This window comes from Sesamum indicum, linkage group LG4, assembly GCF_000512975.1.
Source record: "Sesamum indicum cultivar Zhongzhi No. 13 linkage group LG4, S_indicum_v1.0, whole genome shotgun sequence".
NCBI classification, from domain to species: domain Eukaryota; kingdom Viridiplantae; phylum Streptophyta; class Magnoliopsida; order Lamiales; family Pedaliaceae; genus Sesamum; species Sesamum indicum.
The window spans coordinates 558,215-579,784 of record NC_026148.1 but is presented as its reverse complement, the minus strand read 5'-3'; the positions used below and the strand labels follow the sequence as shown (position 1 = coordinate 579,784).

The 21,570-nt window shown below is 34.1% G+C and overlaps 4 protein-coding genes across 8 annotated transcripts; 2 read left to right on the top strand and 2 right to left on the bottom strand.

Moving 5' to 3' along the window:
* Nucleotides 23-4,153, top strand: LOC105159698 (pentatricopeptide repeat-containing protein At3g53360, mitochondrial). 2 transcript variants are annotated; one of them, XM_020693144.1, is made up of 6 exons: nt 23-264; nt 476-571; nt 671-814; nt 986-3,422; nt 3,606-3,675; nt 3,769-4,153. In XM_020693144.1, exon 4 carries the CDS (start codon nt 1,075-1,077, stop codon nt 3,352-3,354), a length of 2,280 nt encoding a protein of 759 aa, XP_020548803.1. In that variant the 5' UTR covers nt 23-264; nt 476-571; nt 671-814; nt 986-1,074; the 3' UTR covers nt 3,355-3,422; nt 3,606-3,675; nt 3,769-4,153. The 2 variants fall into 2 exon arrangements, with proteins under 2 accessions (XP_020548803.1, XP_011075167.1); XM_011076865.2 differs by lacking the exon at nt 671-814.
* Nucleotides 4,581-7,183, top strand: LOC105159696 (G patch domain-containing protein 11). 3 transcript variants are annotated; one of them, XM_020693537.1, is made up of 4 exons: nt 4,581-4,846; nt 5,344-5,852; nt 6,536-6,601; nt 6,743-7,183. In XM_020693537.1, exons 1-4 carry the CDS (start codon nt 4,708-4,710, stop codon nt 6,800-6,802), a joined length of 774 nt encoding a protein of 257 aa, XP_020549196.1. In that variant the 5' UTR covers nt 4,581-4,707; the 3' UTR covers nt 6,803-7,183. The 3 variants fall into 3 exon arrangements, with proteins under 3 accessions (XP_020549196.1, XP_011075163.1, XP_011075165.1); XM_011076861.2 differs by having other exon boundaries at nt 4,593-4,851; nt 5,322-5,852; XM_011076863.2 differs by having other exon boundaries at nt 4,649-4,846; nt 5,322-5,852.
* Nucleotides 7,288-11,401, bottom strand: LOC105159697 (squamosa promoter-binding-like protein 9). Its single transcript, XM_011076864.2, has 3 exons — nt 10,876-11,401; nt 8,230-8,369; nt 7,288-8,087 (listed from the first exon to the last, which is right to left on the bottom strand). Exons 1-3 carry the CDS (start codon nt 11,229-11,231, stop codon nt 7,474-7,476), a joined length of 1,110 nt encoding a protein of 369 aa, XP_011075166.1. The 5' UTR covers nt 11,232-11,401; the 3' UTR covers nt 7,288-7,473.
* Nucleotides 18,752-20,461, bottom strand: LOC105159695. 2 transcript variants are annotated; one of them, XM_011076859.2, is made up of 2 exons: nt 20,085-20,461; nt 18,752-19,536 (listed from the first exon to the last, which is right to left on the bottom strand). In XM_011076859.2, exons 1-2 carry the CDS (start codon nt 20,109-20,111, stop codon nt 19,078-19,080), a joined length of 486 nt encoding a protein of 161 aa, XP_011075161.1. In that variant the 5' UTR covers nt 20,112-20,461; the 3' UTR covers nt 18,752-19,077. The 2 variants fall into 2 exon arrangements, with proteins under 2 accessions (XP_011075161.1, XP_011075162.1); XM_011076860.2 differs by having other exon boundaries at nt 20,071-20,460.

Sequence of the window (21,570 nt, the reverse complement as noted above, 5' to 3'; positions counted from 1 at the left end):
TTTTTCAAATTAAACCATCAACAGTTACAAAACTTGATAAAATTAAAGCATCATCAACATTTACATCAATAAAATCAAGCATCTGTTGTGTCCTTCTGGACTCAGTGAGAGTCTAAACTGACTCCCTCTTGTAGTCGGAGGAAAAGCTTGAGCTCTAATACCATTTGCATGCTTCCTGCTCGACGAATTGACCAGCAGAGTTTTTCTCTTAGGAAACCAAACTCGTAATGGCGTTGAGAGATCGAAAAGAACGGCTATGAAAAGGTAAAATGCTAATCAGCGGTTCCTCATGTCTTTGAAAGTTCCATTCTTGTTTTGGTTCTCTGTTGTGAAGTATCTGAAACCCAGTTAGGTGATAATTTGAGCTTTTGAAGGGTGGGAGAAATAGTAAAAAGTAGAAATGAAAGAAGTAAGAAGTAACAATCTATGACTTTTTTTTAATTAATTCTGATTCTGTAATATTTTCTTGGAGCAGAGGCAAATGATAAGTGTCAGTATTGACTACACAAAAGCCTGTGAAGAGTTAGACAATTCGCTTGGATGAAATGATTGAGAAACTGATCGAAACAATGTAAGTGCCTCCAGTGTTATGATTGGTGATTAAAAACTTTAAGCATGGTATTTACCTAGTGTATGGGATTCTGATATATTGTGAAACAAATGCCATCAGCCAACATTTATGGGAAGTCTCCAAATGGCCTTTCCTTTTTTCTCCTTGTCAGCTTTGGTTTTCACATTGGTGTAACTGTTGGCGATGAACTTCAAGATGAAACTTTATGCAATAAAGTTTTATTTAAATAAGTTGTATAATATGGTAAGGTTATCTCCATTATTGCTACCTAGACTTTTTATTTTGTTTAAACTATTGGATATTTTGTCAATTGTGTCTGAAACTATTTACGAACAATTATCATTTGCATTTCTCATTTTTGCTTGATTCATTAACCTTTGTGTATCATTAATTTACATTCTTAATACAATGTAGGACATGGTTGGAAGTTGCAGACAATCTTGTGAATTTTAGCATGAGAGGTATGGACAGGTTAAAATCTCTGTCCTTTTGCCCACAAGAAAATGATTAAAAGGTTGCAGTTTGCTCTAAACCATTACCATAGCCATGTCAATCATGGTGTTCAAAATGTTGTACACCCTAGTTCCAAGATTGAACAGTCATTTAACATTTACATAAGCTCCTTGTGCAAGCAAAAGCTTTTCAAAGATGCGCTTCAGACCTTTGATGTTTTAGAAAAGAACGCAAATTGCTTGGTAGATCCAAGCACCTATGCTCTTTTGATCTCTGCATGCTCATCATTGAGATCCATAGAGTATGCAAGAAAAATTCATAACCACATTTTGGAGTCCAACTTGCTGCCCAATATGATCCTGGAGAATCATATTGTCAATATGTATGGAAAATGTGGATTCACAAAGGATGCTAGGAAAGTCTTTGATAATATGTGGGAGAGAAATGTGGTGAGCTGGACTGCGTTAATTGCTGGATACTCACAGAACGGTCCAGACATTGAAGCCATAAAATTGTATATCCAAATGCAGCAGTCAGGTTTTATGCCAGATCACTTTACATTTGGAAGTGTGATTAAAGCGTGTTCAGGTTTGACTGAGGTAGATTTGGGGGATCAGTTGCATGCCCAGGTAATAAAATCTGAATTTGGTTCTCACCTAATAGCTCAAAATGCTCTTATTGCAATGTACACCAAGTTTGGTCGTATTAATGAGGCATGCAGTGTTTTCTCCCGCATCAAGTCAAAGGATTTAATTTCATGGAGCTCAATGATTGCTGGATTTTCAAAACTTGGTTACGAATTGGAAGCTCTATGCTGTTTTAAGGAAATGCTCTTTCAGGGTACCTACTATCCAAATGAGTTTATTTTTGGCAGTGTTTTCAGTGCATGTGGCTGTCTTGGGCAACCAGAATATGGGAGGCAGATACATGGGATTAGTATAAAATATGGTTTCAAAGGAGATGCTTTTGCAGGTTGCTCCCTGACTGATATGTATGCAAAATGTGGTTTCTTGTGCTCAGCTAAAACAGCCTTTGACCTGATAGAAAGTCCTGATATAGCATCCTGGAATGCTGTGATAGCGGGCTTTGCATATGGTGGTGATGCAAACGAAGCCATGCTAATTTTTTCTCAGATGAGGCATTTGGGGTTGGCACCAGATGATATCACTGTGCGTTCCTTGCTTTGTGGATTCGCGGATCCATTTGGCCTGTCTCAAGGGAAACAGTTGCATTCCTATATTATAAAGATCGGACTAGATATGGACATTCCAGTGTGTAATACGTTACTTACAATGTATGCTAATTGCTCAGATTTTATGGATGCATATAAAATGTTCAATGACATTCAAGGCAATGCAGATCTAGTCTCATGGAATGCTATAATCACTATGTGCATGCACCAGCACCAGGTTGCAGAAGTTTTCTTGTTATTTAGAACAATGCTGCTATTTCAGGGGAGGCCTGATCATATTACTTTAGCTAATGTACTGGGGGCTTGTGGAAAATTTGCCTCTTTAGAGATGGGGCATCAAGTTTATTGCTTTGCTGTGAAGAATGGGCTCGACTTTGACATCATAGTCATGAATGGATTGATTGATATGTATGTGAAGTGTGGATCCCTTGAAAGAGCTCGAAAACTCTTCGACTGCATGCAAAACCCAGATGTCGTCTCCTGGACTAGTTTAATTGTGGGGTGCGCACAGTTTGGCTATGGAGAAGAAGCTCTGAATCTCTTCAGTAGAATGAAGAACCAAGGCATAAAGCCAAATCAAGTGACATTGGTCGGGGTTTTGACTGCTTGTAGTCATGTTGGACTGGTAGAAGAAGGGATGCAGTTGTTCAACTCTATGGAACAGGAGCATGGTGTAGTACCTACAAGAGAGCACTTTTCATGTGTTGTTGACTTGCTTGCTCGAGCTGGTCGCATCCATGATGCAGAAGCTTTTATCAGTCAGATGGTAGTTGAACCTGATATTGTGATGTGGAAAACTCTACTAGCTGCCTGCAAAAACCGTTGCAACATTGAAGTTGGGAAACGTGTTGCTGAGAATATATTGAAGATGGATCCTTCTAATTCTGCTGCTCATGTGCTACTCTGCGGCATGTATGCTTCTGCCGGTGGCTGGAAAGATGCAGCCACAATGAGAACTTTGATGAGAGAAAAAGGTGTAAAGAAAGTCCCTGGTCAAAGCTGGATCGAAGTGAAGGATAGGGTCCATGTTTTCTCAGCAGAAGATGGCCTGCATCCAGAAAGGGACAGAATTGTCTCAATGCTGGAAGAGTTGTGGTTGCAGATTCTTGATGCTGATTGTATTTCATCCCTGGAATAGAGTTGCTAGTGAACCAATACATTGGCCCCTGGGAGATGCAGCACTAATACAAACCAATCAGCTTTAGGGTACCGTTTATATATTTTCATTCTTCTTTTCCTTAAAAGTTTTCAGTTTGCATTTCATATAAATTAAGTGGCAGTAGCAACTCATACAGGCAAAAAAACTGAGATTCCAAAACACATGATTGTTAATCCAACATGCTTTGCAACTTCAATTAACATGTCTTCTAATGCTTGACCAAAATGCAGGCCTTTATCCAACTGACGTACGAGATTGCAAGTGCAAGCATTAACACTTCAGGGTCAGACTCTCACGGAGGTAAGGTCTTTCCAGCATAACAGATTCATCTGAAGTTCATGGCTGACAAGTTCTTGAAAAAAACATGATACAACTCTTTCTCTCTCATTACAGGGTCCTTTATAATTGAATCATCTGATGATTTACGAATCTGTTATGGACATTGTTATTAGAATTGCGAAGCAACATAGAGGATAGATTAGGTGATCAGGCCCAGCATTGCTCAAAGATTTTTCACCCGGACAGCCACAACGTGTTACACAAGAGTTTTGTAAGGACGGATGCCTTCATCACAGACGAGGCGCTGTAATTGATCGTTCAAAAGTTTAAAAACGTTAGAGATGTTGAACTGGGATTTTGCTGTACCTATCAGCAACTGAATGATGTATTACTCATTAGTCTTAACTGATGTATCATTTGGCGAATGGAATTATACTTATTATTCATGTATTCCACTCTCTGCAATACATACCGTGTGTGCTCAATGCCAACTCTACTTGTACACTCGAAAAAAAATTTCTATTATCAGAAAAGGTCTTGCTTTCTTTTAGGGACTTTATGAAATAGTTTTCATTTCTTAAACTAAAACTTAATTCTTAAAAATTTACATAATTTTGATATCATCAACTCTTATCTATTATTTTTAAATAGTACAGTGTAGAACTTAGAAAATAATAATAATAATAATAGTTAAATGGGAGCTTTTATTTTTAGACGATGGGGCATCATATAAATTTATACTTTAAATTCTTGAATTGTCGAAATACACAAATTAAAAGTTTGTATAAACAAACGAAACGATTTCAGAGCTAATATCAAAGCAAAAAATTTCTTAAATATGGAAATTTTAGACATATAAAAATCTTTGATATACATATATATGCGTTATTTGGGTTTATAATTAAACTTAGGGCAAAAAAAATGAGATCTTGGGAATTAGATTTATATATACACCCCTTTTCCCTTTTATTATTCATAGCACATATCCTAATTCGGGACGTGAGATACACGTGACTGCTTCTTTGCAGTTAAGAACAGCATATAAATGTGAATATGAGCATCCCGGTGAATGGTGATGGAAATAGGAAGTCTTTGGAGCTGAGAAATTTAATGGCGGGAGCAGAAGAAGAAGATGATTACATGGGAGACCTTTCTCAGTTTCTACCGCCGGAAGTTTCTCAATCTTCCTCAAGTAAGGTCAGTTTTCTGTGTAGGCATTCATTCGATATGATAAAATCCCATTATTTTTGTGCATTTTTTGCACCTCTGTGCTGTGGTTTGTTTCACTAATCCCTAGTTCCAGAAATTTCCAAAACCGGGAACCCGTTTAACTAGTCAATCTTGTTTTGATAATGTTTTACTCCACCGTGGGAAACTCTGGAGGCTGTATTCTTGTTGTTCGTGCGTGCCTTAAAGATGTCTTTTTCTTTTTCCTTGTTCCGTTTCCATCTGGATGATTTAATTGAGATTACACTCACTACAGTTACTGTGAAGTTCGAAATTGGAGTGGTGCATAGGAATATGGAGTAAAAATTTTGACCAGTTTCTTTAATTTGGAGGATATATTTGAATGTAGTTAATTTTAGCATTTTCTATGCAATATATTTGTTTGTGATGTTTTTTTAATCTGTGTATTCAAGTAAATGTTTAGATGAATCTCTTATCAGGGTTCTGGTGGTAAACTTGTAGTGTCGAATTCTTCAAGCAAGAAATCCAAAACACAAAATTGGCAGGAGCAGAGAAAGCTCAAGCGGCAGCGGAGGCAAATAGAAGAGGATATGCAAACATTGGAAAACTTAGGTTCAGCAATTCCGGAATCTAATATTGGGTTCAAATTGTTAAAACAAATGGGTTATGCTCCTGGCTCTGCATTGGGCAAGGAAGGCTCTGGAAGGGCTGAGCCAGTGGTGCTGGAGATAAGGAGGGGCAGGGGGGGAATAGGTAAAGAGGATCCCAAGGTAGAGAAGATGAGGAGAGAGAAAGAAAATGAAGAGAGTATGAAGAGAAAAGAGGAGGAATTGAGGGAAGAGTTTGGGAGTCGCCAGAAGGAGCGGTGGAGAGAAAGGAGGATTGTAGTGAATTTTCGGAAGGCAGAGGCTTCATTAGCACAGTTGGAAAAGAGGGACATTGTTGACGTGGAGAAGAAGGAAGAGGAGGATGAGAAAAAGGAAGAGGAAGAAGAAGAAATTACGGAAGAGGTACATTTGTTGGATCTTCTGTGCGTCGCATTAAATACTTATTGTAATTCTGAATGTTGATGGCTGTGCAAGGATTAATCAGTTACGATTTTGATGTTATCTATCAAATTGTTATTAGAGTTTCAAACTTCATTTATGATGCTTTGAACCTAGTAGGTTCCGTATGGTTGTGCATTCAACTGGATGTACTGTGGTTAAACTATGACAATATATAAATAACTATGAAGCATGATGGCATTATTTCTTGATAAGTCTTGAATTCCATCATTAAATTTGTCAGAAATGCTCTGAAGTTGCAGAATGAAAAAGACAGAATGAGAACAGAGGGTGATATAGTTGAAATGATCTATTTGTAACTTTGATTTGGAATGATCACTCTTGTATCTTCTAAGAATCTATTAGGCAATTGAAATGAAGAATTAGACATCAAACTGAAACATAGAAGCGCTTCCAAGGAATCACCCAAAAGTTATCACCTTTGTCGCCCATATTATATTCAAATATTGGTTAACACTGTGAATGAGATATCATTGCCTCTTGAGATCTCGATGTCTAATAGAATCTATCATCTTAATGGGACCTAGTAGTACTTCCTGGCAGTTGTGGCCTAAGTTGGGTAGTTAATCTTGTGATATACTTGCTTGTAGCTTTGAACTTATCATCACATCTTTCCTCTGATGCAGGACTTGCTCAATATATTGCTGAAGCTAAGAAATGAGTTCTATTACTGCCTCTTCTGTGGATGTCAGGTAAGACATGCATTTAAGAGTATTTACCGTAGTCATGCTTGTGATCTGTGTTTTTAATTGGAAAAACAAATGTTTGAGTTTGATATCAAAATGCTGATCTTTTAGAGTTGCATCTTATTTGTTCACCTTGTACTTTTTCAGTACGAGACAATGGAGGCACTAGTGTCCAACTGCCCAGGGATAAATGAAGATGACCACTAGATTTTACACCCATGGATGGCATCCGAGGTGTTTAAACTTGGTCTTTAGCGTCCAAGATGTTTAAACTTGGTCTTTATCAAATTCCCAGCTTCTGGAGTGGATTGGATAACTTCCATTCAATGTTGCTGGATTATTCTGGCATCGTGGCTGGTGCTCCATGATGGCTTTGAAGTAGAAGCTAGAGAGGATAATGTTTCGAAGAAACCCGCTGCTACTAAGAGTGCATGGCTTCTTTTGATTTTATTTCATATTTCAATCGGAGATCCATCCTATGAAAATACTCTTACGATTTAAAGTCATGTCGTCTGATTATGTCTGGTTAAGGAGCACTGACTACTAAAAAATGCGTGTTGTATACCATCGACTTTACAGTGTTTGGCATTCTTTTAGCCTTCAGTTAAAGATTAATTTTGTTGGGTATCCAATGAATACCAACTTCTTATATCAATTGAATCTGTCACCTGAGCAAAAGAGTCTATTCTGACGTGATTTCAACACAAACCGCAATTGCATGCTCATCATAGCATGTACTTCTTAGGACAAACAGTTTCAAGACAAACAGCAGTTGGAAGCAAAGAAACGCAAGTCTGTCTGTCGAAAGAGACCCAAAAGACAAACATTACACAAATGGCAAATGTTGGGTGAAACCCGAGAATTCAGATAGGAATTATTCAAAGTGACCAGTGCATATGCTGGACAGGAGAGTCGTAGCCCCTTGAATGATCGAGCTCATGGAATTGCCCCTCACTTGGTTGAGCCAAACCAAGTTCTCCAGTATACTGACTGTTGGCAGGATGAGAAGTCTGTCCTAAACCCAGATCAGGAGGCATCTCATGCAAAGCGTTATTAGCTTGGTTGCCCTTAAAATCCCAAGAGGGGCAGGTGAACTGATCAATGGCTGCACCAGGGTTGACAGATGGCTGAACCACCGTTGAGCCACTGGAACCAAGAAAATTGTTGGCCCCAAGACTCAACGATCGGGTTCTTGAGCCCCAAGGCTGATTTGACAGAAGAGAGAGAGCACTGCTGGAGTCTGAGACTCCGCTGTAACATTCTTCTGAAGATACTCCAGGACCAGAATAACTCGGGCCACTTGTTGTACCTTGCAGAAGATCAGACAGATGATTTTGTGAGTTGCTCTGCCACGGAAATTGGTACTTACCTGTGATGGCAGCTACATTTCCCATTCCTCGTTCTGATGCTGTATTTGGCCATGAATCTTTTCCAGAGAGAGTTGGGTAAGCGCCGAAATCCATCACAAAGCCTCCAGTTTTGCTATGGTTATCTGCAATGACAAATATCAAATTCTGACCTCAGTTTCAGCAGAGAAGGACATGAATCCAAATTTGAGGTTTAAACATTCCTGCAAATATTGACAATGCGAAAAGAGTAATCTATGAAAAGATTTCAAGTCAATAAAGTCTAACCAAACATGGATGAAGAAAGACTTCCGTAGCGAGGAGACAATAAAGATCCTGGTGGTGGCTTCCTGCGACGCTCGTTGTGGCCAGCAAGGCGTCTGCGGCAGCTTCGCTTTCCTTGGTCAAATTCAGGCAATTGATGAAACCTGGAGGAAGGCTAACAATAAGAAAGGCCATACAACTGAGATATTAATGCCTTGGCAATATACGAAGAAGAATTCAATATTGAAGATGTATCAGAATTTGCCACTTCTCTAGCAACTTCTATCCATAACTTGGAACCACTGTCACCTAGTTTAGAAATCGACAGAAACTCAGAGCTGACCCCTGTGGGAGCCCCATCAGTGAAGAACTAATACCTTCTTCATTCATACCCTATGTCACAGAGAAATATTCATGGAAAATAAGTGTGTGTTCAAAACATAATCAAGTCACACTAGTTTTAACTATATATACTCAAACTTTACCTCTGTTGCATTCGCTCGTCTATCTGCATCCAAAAACCCATGTACCCACAGGAATTAAGGTTATTAAGTATCATTTTCCAATCCAAATGAGTATAATGCTGTTCCTTTGACAAATAATTTATTTCTACCATTTTTGGAAGTTGTAGACATTGTTTGACCCAATCAGGACTAAGCACTGTGATTGCTCCATGCAACAACATCAAGATTTTCCCAAATATTAATCCCTAATGTGATCTTTCAGCTGGAATGATTTGCTGAAAGTTCAGCATGGACTAATGGTTCTTCTTTGCACGTCTTTCTCTTCCATGGGGTTTAGGAAACTAGTTGCCATTACAGCATAGGGAAGGAGAAGGGTCATGGTAGGATAAATGATCTTAAGCTAGTGGAACTGCCCTTAAATTTCAAGAACACTACTTGCCAATTTTAAGCAAAAGCTGACAGGAATATGTATTTTCTCATAGTTCACAAATCTACTTCACCCATCAAAAGGAAAAGCTACTCCAGTTCAACCATAGGATATATTTACAACTGTAATCTCAATTACCTTTTCAGTAATCTCGAAGATGCAACACAAAATTATACTATGTTTTCACACAATGTTTCACATTATTAAAGAAGAAATAACACTAGGATTGAAATAAATGCAAATTGATAATTTCCAGCACAACGAGAAAGTCATTTTGCAAAAAGTTTCAAAACCTAACAGAGTACTTGGTGACGGAGCCATTAAGACATTTAATATGTACTGATATCCAGTTGACTAAATCTAACTCTCACACAGACGTTATACATGAACCATGAAAAAGTTACAACTGCAAAAGTATCATATATATCTGATGGTGAACCAGAAATCAGAACTTCCGATAACAGTAGACTATTAAGAAATTCTGATGAGTCCAACATAATGGTAAAGTTTCAAATAATATGCAGAGCTCTAAGGGCTCATAACACAGTTGAGATATGCTTTATCTCACACTGGGTTTGCATGGTTGAACAGATCTTTTTTCTCTCAAAGAAGGGCCGCTATAACAATTTTACTATGAACTTGTTGAATCCATTTCCAGTATTGGCATTGCATGTGATCTTGCACAGTTCTATTCTTCTTGTAGGTAATTAATATTCTGCCAACTTTTTACCTATCGCAATACTGTCTCCACTAGATGTGCCTAACTATCTGAAACGAGCCTAGTGTGACTCATTGTCTTATCTCCTACTATATTAATTTTCAATGTCTCTGTTGGTTTATGACATGCACATCTTAAAACACACTGGAAAAAGAAGCACACATCAAAGCTCAACCACAACAGAAAACCAAGTTTCTCTATCAGTTTACGATATGATAAGCATATCTTAAAACACTCTGGAAAAACTGGACACGTCAAAGATCTACACAACAGAGAACCAAGTTCCAAAATTATGTCCTTACGGATACTCATTCATCTTAAAATCGATGAACACAAAACATATAGACAGAACCCTGAATGCCAACTTTGCACAAGACTGTTAAAAGTGGAGCACTACAGAAGTTAATGATTACAGTAAGTTTTGGTAACAACAAGCCCCAGTTGCGTAAACTAACTTCTTTAACAGTTCATGTCAATGTATGTCCAAATTCTTTATTGAATTTCATCCAATTATGTTCAAAAGACCACCATCAATCAGACATGGGGCAAGAAGAAGGAGACAGTCTACAGTCTTACAGACTGTGCTTAGGCCACTAAGACCCCGAAAGGCAACATAACCAAAAATTCATCTTCTCGACCAAGATAAACTTATCATCTCTTCTTACCTAAAACTAGACAAATTAAAGTAAAAATTCACAAAAGTTCAAAAAATCGATGTCCAAAAACATAAAACTCAAGAACAAGAACTCATTAACAAGAGCCTCCAGACAAATAAATGAAAAGGAAGCACCACGGAACCGCAACACTCAATCACAAAGCAAGTTATTTACACAATAAATACAAAGCCTCAGCGTCAGAAAAACCAACAAAAAGAAAACACAAATTACAATGAACAAACAAAAAGTAAGGCCAGAAACATTCAATGTTACATACGGTTTTTCCCATTTTTGCAGCTGAAGAGCATGCCACATACTAATACTATATCAAGATGAAAAACCAAAGATTGGTTTTTTTTTAAAATTAGTGAAAAAGAAAAAAGAACCCAGAAAGAAAAAACTGACCTGCTGCACTGCTGGCAAAACCTTTGCTCAAGGCCAGCAACAATTACCCTCGGAGACTTGGAATGCATACCACAAACTTTGTGCCTAGAATAGTAAGCCTTAGCATCACTCAGATCTACCTTACAACCCTCCACCTGACACCTAGGCGGCTGGCCACTCTGCACCAACCCAGTCCTCCCTTTCTTCGCCGGAGAAGGTGGAGGCGCCGCCGAGGGCGACGGAGCGCCGCCAGCTTTGGGCTGCAACACGGAACCCACACCCTCAAAGTAGATTTTCTTGCCAAACTTCAAGCCATTGAGTGAGTCCGGGCCACCACCAGCAGCAGAGGAAGAAGAAGAGGATGAACCCTTTTCCATGCTTGATATCTAGAACCCATTCATTGCTGTTTTTTTGTGAATCAGATGGAAGCCACATGCATTATTATGATTCTAGGCAGAGAGCCAGAGACACAGGAAGAGAAAGAAAAGAGGGTTATATATATTATACAAGAAATATGGGGTCATATCTCAATAGAGAGAATCAAAGACGGGTTCTTTTTGGTATTCTCTTCACTGTGTACTGATACTTGAAAAGCTCAAATACTTGCACTTTTATTGGTGTGTTATAATCAAATTTGGAGTGTCAATATCAAAAGCTCTTATCTTCATCCTTCCATGTCAATTTCCAACATATAAAGGCAGCACAATTTAAATACTGTGTGTTCGACTCTCACAAATATGAGTTGTACTTTATTTTTTGTAGTAATATTTTATTTTTTTTATTATTTAAAAATATTAATATATTAAATTAATATTTGAATTTTAACGTAATAGATGATTTAGTATTTGAACGAATCTTACTTTAAAAAAACATATAGATTTTTTTCTGTCCGTCAATCAAGTCTTTCTTAATTGGTAAGATTGAGGTTTCATAATTAAAATATTATAAGCTCAAAACCATACAAATATATGTATATATCACTAGTAGTTTATTATTTCTTTATCTCATTGGAATATATTTATTAATTTAAATTATTGATGTATTCAATTAATTTTTAAATTTTAATATATTAAATGATATAGATAGTTGCATCATATAAAAAAAAAATCCATCTCAACATAAAAGTGCTCATTTTAAAAAAAATACCATAATATGACTCTATTATCTAAAATAATATTTTTATATTAAATATGGTTAAATACAGAAAGTAATTTTTGTAAGGGTAAGATGGATTTTTCAAATTTAAAAATTAAAGGTCAAGGGGATTATTAAAAATTTTAATACTTTGGAAGATAATTAATGTAGGATGAATATTTTAGGAATGATAAACGTATTTTATCCTTTTAAATAGAGTATAAATTATTTTAGTACCCAAGTTTTAGTGTTATTGTTAAATTGATACATGAGTTTTTGCAAATGATATAATTGATAACCGAGTTTGTCCATAAATATTAAATTGATACATAAGTTTTTACAAATGCCGCAATTGATACTTGAATTTTTACATAAAAAGTCAAATAAATTTATCTCTATTTAGGACATTTTTTTATAGTGACAAAATTACCCTTTTAATCTAAATTATTTTTTTATATATATCCATTTATTTATAGCACAACATAGTCCTATGATTAAATAAAATATACTATTATAATAATTTAAATGATAACAATAAATTAATACTAAATTAGTTTAGTATATAAACAAATTTCTTCAATAATTAAAATTAATATTTAATAGATTGGGTTGGAAGTGATGTTTTAAAAATAAAAGTTAAAGACATTTTAGGCAAAAAGTAATTTTTTTGGATTTAAATTCTAAAATATTATAATTTAAGAAAATAAATGTATTAAGCCAAAAAAAAATATAAAAAAATTGTAATTTTACCAGTTTTTCCTTTAAGTTCTAGTTTTTATAAATTAAATATAAAATCGCATCTCCTTTATCTTACATATATGCATATTTTTTCTGTAACTCAAATATAATATTAATACCCAAAACACATTAACTAAAATATGATTTCTTTCTCAAATTTAGCACAAATATATTTTTGCAACTTCACTCATTTCTTACAAATCAAATTTTGGATAAATTACAATACTCTCCCTTATTTCTTTTCCAAATATTATATTTACAATTCTAGCCTATGATTTGTGTAATAGGAAAGCAAATGTGGGCCTCACAAACCCCTCATGAAATATTGTACCTATAACCTAAGTTATGTGTATCGGTTAGAGTCTCTATAACATTACATCATGTATGACAATATTTATAGCCACCTCCCATGAGATTTAGTACAATTACAAATACATTTTTATTGTTTGAGAAATTGCAAATACTTCTCTAATTTTTAACGTCCATCTAACAACGAGCTCATTCTGTTAGCCTCTATTAAATTTCTATCTAACTTTTGTGGTGAACTGATCAACATGCTCTTTTAAATTATGAATTATAGTTTTATAATATTTTTAAAATATTCTTATGACCTAATATTCTTTATAGATTATTTATTTTTCCTATACCCTTAAATTTCTATACATTTTTTCAAATCTTTTTAAAAAAATTCAACAAAAGTAAAGTAATAATGTCCACTTCCCCATTTATGAGTTATAAAATTAATTTTCATTTAAAGAGAGTCAGAGTAGTTGTAATTTTTTAAATAATAAATATATTTATAAAAAGTAACTGCAATTTAGGCATGATTTGAATTATTAGAGGAGAAGGATTGAGTGTAAAATGTAAAGCATATAAAAAGTAGTAGAAGATGTGATGAGAAAGGGGCAAAATGTTTGTGTATTTTCTGAAGCAGTGGTTTCAAGTGAGGTATATATGTCCAAAAATAATGGAGAGAGAGAGAGAGAGGGAAGAGTGTGTAATGTGTTGTTGGTTCCCCCTTCTCCTAAAAAACACAAAGGGTGTGTTGTGTTGTGTGACTCACTTTTAGTACCTCCTTTGCAGCTTTCTAACACTTGTCTTTCTCACTCCACTTCACTCAACTCAAAATTGAATCACCATAACAATACGTAACCATCTATTTTTCATTGTTCGGATGCTTTTTGTTATTTTCATTTTAATTTTTAAATCTTCATGGGCGTATGTAAAATAAACAAAGAATGCAAATGCTCTCACAAAAAATATCCTTCTTTAATTCTCGCTTTCTAATTTAGCCCACAAATACTACAAAATATGAAAATCACCCCCAATTTTTCTTGTTCCTCGACATAATGATCCAGTTCCTTTTCAAGCAATATATATGAAGAATAAACTGCAGCTACCTCGCTTAATGTTTGTCATAATTATAAATATCTTATTATTGTTTGAAAAATTAGAAATACCCCCATCAAATGGAATATAATTAGGTAGCCTGTGGATATTACCACTTTGTCCTTGTTGAAATTTTTTCAAAAATTAAAAAAAAAAATTGAAAAAATGTCAAAAAAGATTGAGTGTAGGTAAAATAAATAGTTTATAGGAAATATTAGTCCATAAAAATATTGTAAAATTTTATATACAATTATAATTCATAATATAAAAGTTTATTTTGATCAGTTCACCAAAAAAATTAGATGGAAACCTAATAGAGGCTGACAGAATGAGTTAGTTGTTAGACGAACGTCAAAATTAGGGGCATTTATAATTACTTAAACAACTTTGAATTATTTATAATTATATCAAATTTTAAGAAAGGTGATTGTAATTTTTCATATATATATATATATATATAATTATACAAACAATATATTTTTTAATCGCCGTAAGAGATATTTACTGATACACAGTACTTGATTTGAATAGATAATTCCTCTTCTAAACATGGCAAAGTGAAAGGCAGGTTAAACGGAGTTGTACTTTATCCGGTCATGAACCAATCATTATCAATCTCCCTTGTCTTGATATGGTCAAGTCTCAAGGTACAACTGCTTGTTTGGAGACAACTTTTTACCCATCTTGGTAAAAAAATTGAGTTATTTTAGGATAAGGATTAGGATGCTAGATCGAGTAAACTGTTGGATAATAACAGTGGTAAATAATCTTTGGCTTTCAACATTTTGGGTATAAGTCATTGAATGATGAGAAAGCAGCGGGCTCATTCATTTTGACTGCTTATCAAATGTTTGTAAACATCTAACCACTTATCAATTTATTATTAAATATATATTAGAAAAAAGTATTGTTTTTTCGTTTGCAACTTTTGCATTTGACTTAGGAATAGTTATATTTATACTTTAATAAAAATATAAAATTACATTTTCTCTCAAATAAATTTTAAAATTATACTTACACCTCCTTCAAAATTTACTATTTACGCATGCATGATCCATTTTCGTTAGAATTTGGACAAAAAATATTGACGTTTGCAAAAAAATTACATAATTTTCTAATTTTACCCTCGTTTAAAATTTCTATGTAATAATTTGTATTTAAAAGGAGAAAAATTAATGATATTAACCTCACTCTATGTATAGATTGGGTTAATGTATATTAGAGCGTAGACGACTATCACCATCTACGATATAGAGTAAATAAAGGACTTCATAATGTACTGTTGACTTCATTGCTTATTTATTGTGTGCCAATTTTGGAAAGACAAAAAAAGATGACTAATTTTGAAAAAGAAAAAAAACATATCATTTAAATTAGACAATTAATCTAAGAGGGTATCAAACAATGACACATAAGCTAGGCTATGTCGAAACTTGGTACCCATAATTTATTATGGGGACTACCCCGTACGTTTAATACCTCTTCCATTCGTATTAAGACTAATTCATGTCTTAATTGTGTAACATTATCTAATTCAGTAATTATAATCAGTTCTTTTTGAGATTTAATTTAATTATACACTCTCTCGTTACTTAAAAAATATTAATGCTCCTGATATTGATGAAATTTTGCAATATCTCATTGTTGGATTTTGCCTTTTTTTCAAAAATAAAAATAGCTAATTATCTTTTGTATTTAAAAAAATAAAGCAAATTACTTTTATTTAAAGCATTGTTGAGAAAATACAGAGAATAATTTATTTATTTATTTTATAAAGGTGTTTTTGCTCATTTTTTATATAGCAAAGGGTAAGTTTAACCTTTTTTTCGTTTCCAACTGTTGTTGCATTGAAATTAATAATTATATAAGAAAGTAATATGTCGTGAAAGTATTTAAGTGGTGTGTCGCAGGGTAGCAAGCATTTGGGGGTGTTGTCGTTGTAAAGGGATGCATGCAGCCGTATTTTAATTACTTGTTTGGTTGTCGAATATAATAAACTTATACGACCAAACGTGTAGTCTTAATTCCTACCAATGTTATGATGCAGTAATTTTAAAGGCCTATGATGTCGTACAAATTTTGAGTACAATCCTTCTTTAAGATCTTATTTCTTATTTCCGGAGAGAGCGTTTAGAATATTTGTTTTTAAAAATAATTATACTCTCTTCTTCAGAGTTTTTGTGTAATTACACGTAGATTTTCTATGATTTAAAAAATTACATCTTACATTCTTGAAGTTTGGTATAATTATCCTTTGTTTTTACAAATGAGGGAAATTGATGTAATAGTGCTTTCACAAAATAATTAAAGGTGTTGGACAAAGATGGATCACAAATTGTACTGTAGAGGAACTGCAACTTCTGCAATAATTTCTTACCAAACCATTCATTCATCTGCAACAGATCAAATCAATGCAACCATCTATAATGCTATATATGATTGTACCCACTCCATCAACGTTGGAACATTTACTTCTAATTCACAAACTAAAAAACAATAATGGTTTCCAATTTGCCAGACTTGGTTCATGTGTGCATGTAATAAATAATGTTTTACGTTTTCAAATAATAAGAATAAAATATAATAATAATTTATTCATTTATAATATTATAAGGGATAAATTATATTAAATTTATCATTTTAATGTAAAATATAAATCTTTTTTTTTTGTGTAAATTTTTCTTAATCGAGATATGATTTTCGATATGTGAATATATATGCAGGAATTTTGGGGGATATTTGATTTGGGGTTGGGAGGGGAGGGCGCAGGGCAATATCATGAGTTTGATTTTGGTCCCATGCCTCATTCAATGTTATGTGGGTGGCCCTGCAAAATGAGACTGACACACCTCATTTAATGCCAAAGTTGGAGGCCTCACCTCACCCTCTTTAAATAATGAAATAATTATATATATATATTAAATTTGATTTAAAAAGAACAAAATTGAATACAAAAAGATACTGTGGAATCTTTCTTTTAGTAGAAACATCACTACTTACCATAACGAGTGTGGGTAACACCCACCAACCTTATATCTCATTCATATTTCAATTTTTCCAATTCTATTATCCATTTGTTGTAACATGTATTTCAATTTAATACCTCTACACCAAATATTATTTTGTTTCCATTAAATTTTATGATTTTTTTTTTTGAAAAAACATTTGGAGAACTTACTTTCACAACCTATGACCCACCAAGTTCATTTAGCTCGAGACTAATTCCAACTCACAGTTTATTGGTCTAAGAAAATTTCGAACACGGGACTTCCTGGTTCCTGCTACACATCCGAAAGCAATGGGGACAAGTGACTTATTTTTGCTACTATGATGCATAAGACCCAAGTTGTAGTAATCAAATGAATATATTGGTATTGAAATTCAATTGGGCTTGGGGCAAACTAGCATTTTGTATATGGGCCAAATCCTTAAAATTAATGTTTGTCCGAAGCCCATTTTCAGTAAATGATTGGGCCTTACTTGTTGAAAGCCCAACTTCATTCAAATGTCTTCCTTTCTCTTTTCCTTTCCCACCTGAAAAAGCAGCACAATAGTGTACATCAAACAAGAGCTGTGTATGAAGTTGGACGGATTGGATTTCCTGTTTCAATCCATGTTGATCTTCTATTTCATTTTATATATAATATAAACATCACATCATTGATCTTGTCCAAAGAAAGATTTTATATACGTGATGTATACATGTGAAACAAAACAAAAGATGCAACAGAAATTACAATAGAAAATCCAATCTGGAAGTTTGATGCCATACAAAATCAAGTTTTGGACATTAACCAGAAAGGAAGAGCGAAACGAGTAGAATTTGACGCGAATGAGCATAAAAATGGCTTATGATAAACGGATTCAAGACAGAAATCGACCGAATATCAGCACATATGGGCTCAATAATAATATCACATTCAAGACTTTCCTGGAACATGAGCTGAGAAACAGAAGCATCAGAGTGCAGTCAAGAGAAAGTGTAAAATAGTTTGAACTCGATCCCACTAGAAAAGAAAAGAGTATCCGTCGGCAAATGCTGTGGTAGGTTGTTATATGACAACCTTCTTCTTTTCCTTCCTTTCATGACGAAACAGAAGAAATGCAAATTGTCCAAAAATGTCATCATTTGGCCATAGAAGGCACAGAAATAAAAATTTATGCAACTTCAGGAAAATTGTTGCATGAACCGAAAAGAAGACATTATGACAAGATGCAAGTCGATAAATCTTGGTCCACTCTATAACACATCTTTGATCACTTACATGCAAGTGCATGATATCTCCGGATATTACCAAACAGAACTTCGTATCAAGAACACATCCAATGCATATATAAAATTCATGATAGTCCTTCACTGATAAATAGAAAGGCCAAGAATATCCAAGATTCTCAAAATGGAAAGGACATACATAGTTAAAATTAACAATCGATCCTCGTATTTTTACCTGGATCTCAGGGATGTTATATACCGCAGACTAGTTCATGCATCTACCTCCTCTCCAGCTTCTGTAGTCAACATAGGAGAACTCTATCACCTTCATCATGTTATGTCCTGAGGAATTACTTATTCGTGCTATACAGTTTAATGCATTCATGATAAAAATAATCTTGCCCGGAGCAGAAGGAAAAGAAAGGCATAGGAGCAATACATATGATTACAACAGAAAACGTATAATGTCAATATAGGATAGTGTTTGAGGGAGCTGAGCAAAATTCCTGGTTACTTGACACCAAGTACCTGTATAAAGAATCTAGATCTGCTATCTACAGCAAACACCCAAGAAAATTGCTGCAATCTTCTGCACTAATCAGAAACCATGAATTTAAGAATTTTTTTTCTCAACTAGCATTACCAAAAACATGATGAAGTCGGAAACCAAAAGAAGAAAAAGAAATAAATACTTAAAAGCCGATACAAGTCATCAAAGCTTCAACCCTCAATGAGCAGCAATACAGTCTTCATTTGCACTCAACGCCAACTTCAGCAGCCCGCCTAGGCTTATTTTTCCTTCTGCTGCCATTTTGTCTATACCCGACTGACTTGATCAGGTCAGTAGCACTAGTTTTGGTTCCCACGCCGTTTTCCTCTTTTAATGAATCGACACTTTCCTTTACTTGTGATGGTCTCTTCCTCTTCCTACCATTCTCTGTGGCAGCTTGGTTCTTGGTACTTTTACTCAATACCGAGCCTTTTGTTTCCTCTATGGCGTCATCTTCTTCTATTATATTCACAACTTCATCCTCCTCCTCAATGTCATCTTTCAACGGTTTTTGCGGTCTCCCTCTCCTCCTCACCGGCAACTTCTCATCCTCACCACTTCCAGTATCATCACGAGCAGCAAGTGCAGGTTGTTTCTTGCCTTTTCCTCTCCCTCTGCCCATTTCGCAACTCAGCAAATTGAACAAACAACAATAAATCTGCAATGACAAACACAACTGTTACAAAAATTGAAAAGAAGAATATCTGTATCAAGCTAACATGATAGATTTCAAAACTTCAACAAGCAAAACTTGAAAAGGTAGAAAAAAGGTCCAAACAAGTAGATTTAAACACAGATGAGTAAGCCATCTAAGCCTGCATATCTACAAAAGTAGATAAATCTAAAGCTTATCTATCCTCATCCACTAATGAATTTGATAGAACCAATGACTAAATTAAACCCAGAACTAATAAAAATTACTCAATCAATAAAGCTCAGAAATAATATATTAAATCTAGCAAGCTCATCCACACACAACACTTAGTTAGCGAAAGAAAATCAAGAACCAGTTCACGAACAACACAAACAACACCTCAGAATTGATTTATTTTCTGAAAAACTAACTGAGAAATCAAACAAACAAATCCAAATAAATTGAACACATATGATTATCGGAAGCCCACAACAAACTATGATCAAACTATTTATATGATGCTTAACATAATACAAAAAAGTGCCAAGAACACCATACCGAATGAAGCTGACCTCAGAAGGAACAGCTCCCACTCGCATCCTTAATCAAAGCAACCATCTTTATGAATATTATCGTACCAATCAAGAAACTGATAACACCCCACTAATCAGATGTGGTTTTTCTGCTTGCATGAATAGCTTCAACAATAGTGGGAGTAAAAAAGATGAAGTCTTGATAGAGCTATGAGTGAGAAACTTAGAACAAAATTGATCTGAGTCAGGAAAGAACGGAAGCCCAGATCAAGAAACAAGAGGGAATGAGAAAAAGTTTCAGCAACTGAACAGGGATTTGAAAAGATTGAGTCTTTTTCCCATCCAAGGTTGAAATGAAACTAAACCAATGAGCTGAGGGAGGCAAAGACTAGAAGAGGAGAGACAAATGAAGGGGAAAAAAATGTGCAGTTAAAAGTTAGAAGTGGTGAAAAGGATATTCATTTTATTTATTTTTTAAGGGGTGTTTGGGAAATTAGGGTAAAGTATAAATGAAGGAAGAAAATTTTATTATTTATTGTAGAAAATAAAATTTAAAAGAAAAGGTCAAAAAAATCTGCCAATTAAAAATTAATAAAATATGGTGAGATAATCTTCTGCATGCCAGTTCAGTACCACAACTTAGGTAAGACTCTCTCACTTCTTTTATCAAGAAAGATAAAATATTTTTTCATATTATTCTTTGTTTTTTTTTTCTCTCTTTTGGAACTAATATTAATATTAAGGTCTACATGTAATAAATTCAAAAGTAATGTTAGGATTAAATAAAAAAATATTTATACATTTTATAATATACAAAAATGTCCGTACAATTAAATATACCGATACTCGAAAGATCTTTAAAACTATATATATAAAATAAACAAAAATAGGTAATATTAAATTAATGAGAATAGATGATTGATCATTGCAACAAAGATATTAAACATGAAAATTGTGGAATCATTGTCCAATATATAAAAATTTCTAAATACCATCAAAAGTGTGGGCCAAAAAATCTAATAACTAATCATAAAATTATAGAATGGGTCCTTTGTTATTTTTGGTTTTTGTCTGTTTTTTCAAGAATTTCTTCTGAGCCACCATAAGTAACAATAATATCTTTTCTTTATTAGTTGTCAAAATTCAATAATAACAATGGTCTTATTATTATTAAGTCAAATGACAACTACCATAAAAAAAATTAAAAAAATTAAAAGACACCTACCTTATTTAAAGCTACACTATCATTTCATCACTTGGTGAAGCTTTAATTTGTCCAATTGTTGGTGAATCTCATGATTTCCTATACATGCATTTATATCTAATATTATCTTCCAATCAAATATTTTTACCTTTTGAAAATTTGTTTTTGGTTAATTTTCTTTAAAACATTGATTATTTTATTTCACATTATTTAAATTTATCGCGTCCTAAATTCAAATACTTATTAAGCTAGTTTCTTAGAATAAAAATTTTGTATTTTTTTTATAATCAATTTCGTAAAATAAATAAATTAAACAGCATG

What these genes read in the sequence shown, in the direction of transcription:
- LOC105159695 (XM_011076859.2), bottom strand. Translation starts at nt 20,111, where the DNA reads ATGCGAGTGGGAGCTGTTCCTTCTGAG. An exon ending in TGGGAGCTGTTCCTTCTGAG is followed by an intron (nt 19,537 to 20,084) that starts GTCAGCTTCATT and finishes TTGTCATTGCAG; the next exon opens with ATTTATTGTTGTTTGTTCAA.
- LOC105159697 (XM_011076864.2), bottom strand. Translation starts at nt 11,231, where the DNA reads ATGGAAAAGGGTTCATCCTCTTCTTCTTCCTCTGCTGCTGGTGGTGGC. An exon ending in TTTTGCCAGCAGTGCAGCAG is followed by an intron (nt 8,370 to 10,875) that starts GTCAGTTTTTTC and finishes GCCTTCCTCCAG; the next exon opens with GTTTCATCAATTGCCTGAAT. An exon ending in TCTTTCTTCATCCATGTTTG is followed by an intron (nt 8,088 to 8,229) that starts GTTAGACTTTAT and finishes TTGTCATTGCAG; the next exon opens with ATAACCATAGCAAAACTGGA.
- LOC105159698 (XM_011076865.2), top strand. Translation starts at nt 1,075, where the DNA reads ATGATTAAAAGGTTGCAGTTTGCTCTAAACCATTACCATAGCCATGTC.
- LOC105159696 (XM_011076861.2), top strand. Translation starts at nt 4,708, where the DNA reads ATGAGCATCCCGGTGAATGGTGATGGAAATAGGAAGTCTTTGGAGCTG. An exon ending in AAGAAGAAATTACGGAAGAG is followed by an intron (nt 5,853 to 6,535) that starts GTACATTTGTTG and finishes CCTCTGATGCAG; the next exon opens with GACTTGCTCAATATATTGCT. An exon ending in GCCTCTTCTGTGGATGTCAG is followed by an intron (nt 6,602 to 6,742) that starts GTAAGACATGCA and finishes GTACTTTTTCAG; the next exon opens with TACGAGACAATGGAGGCACT.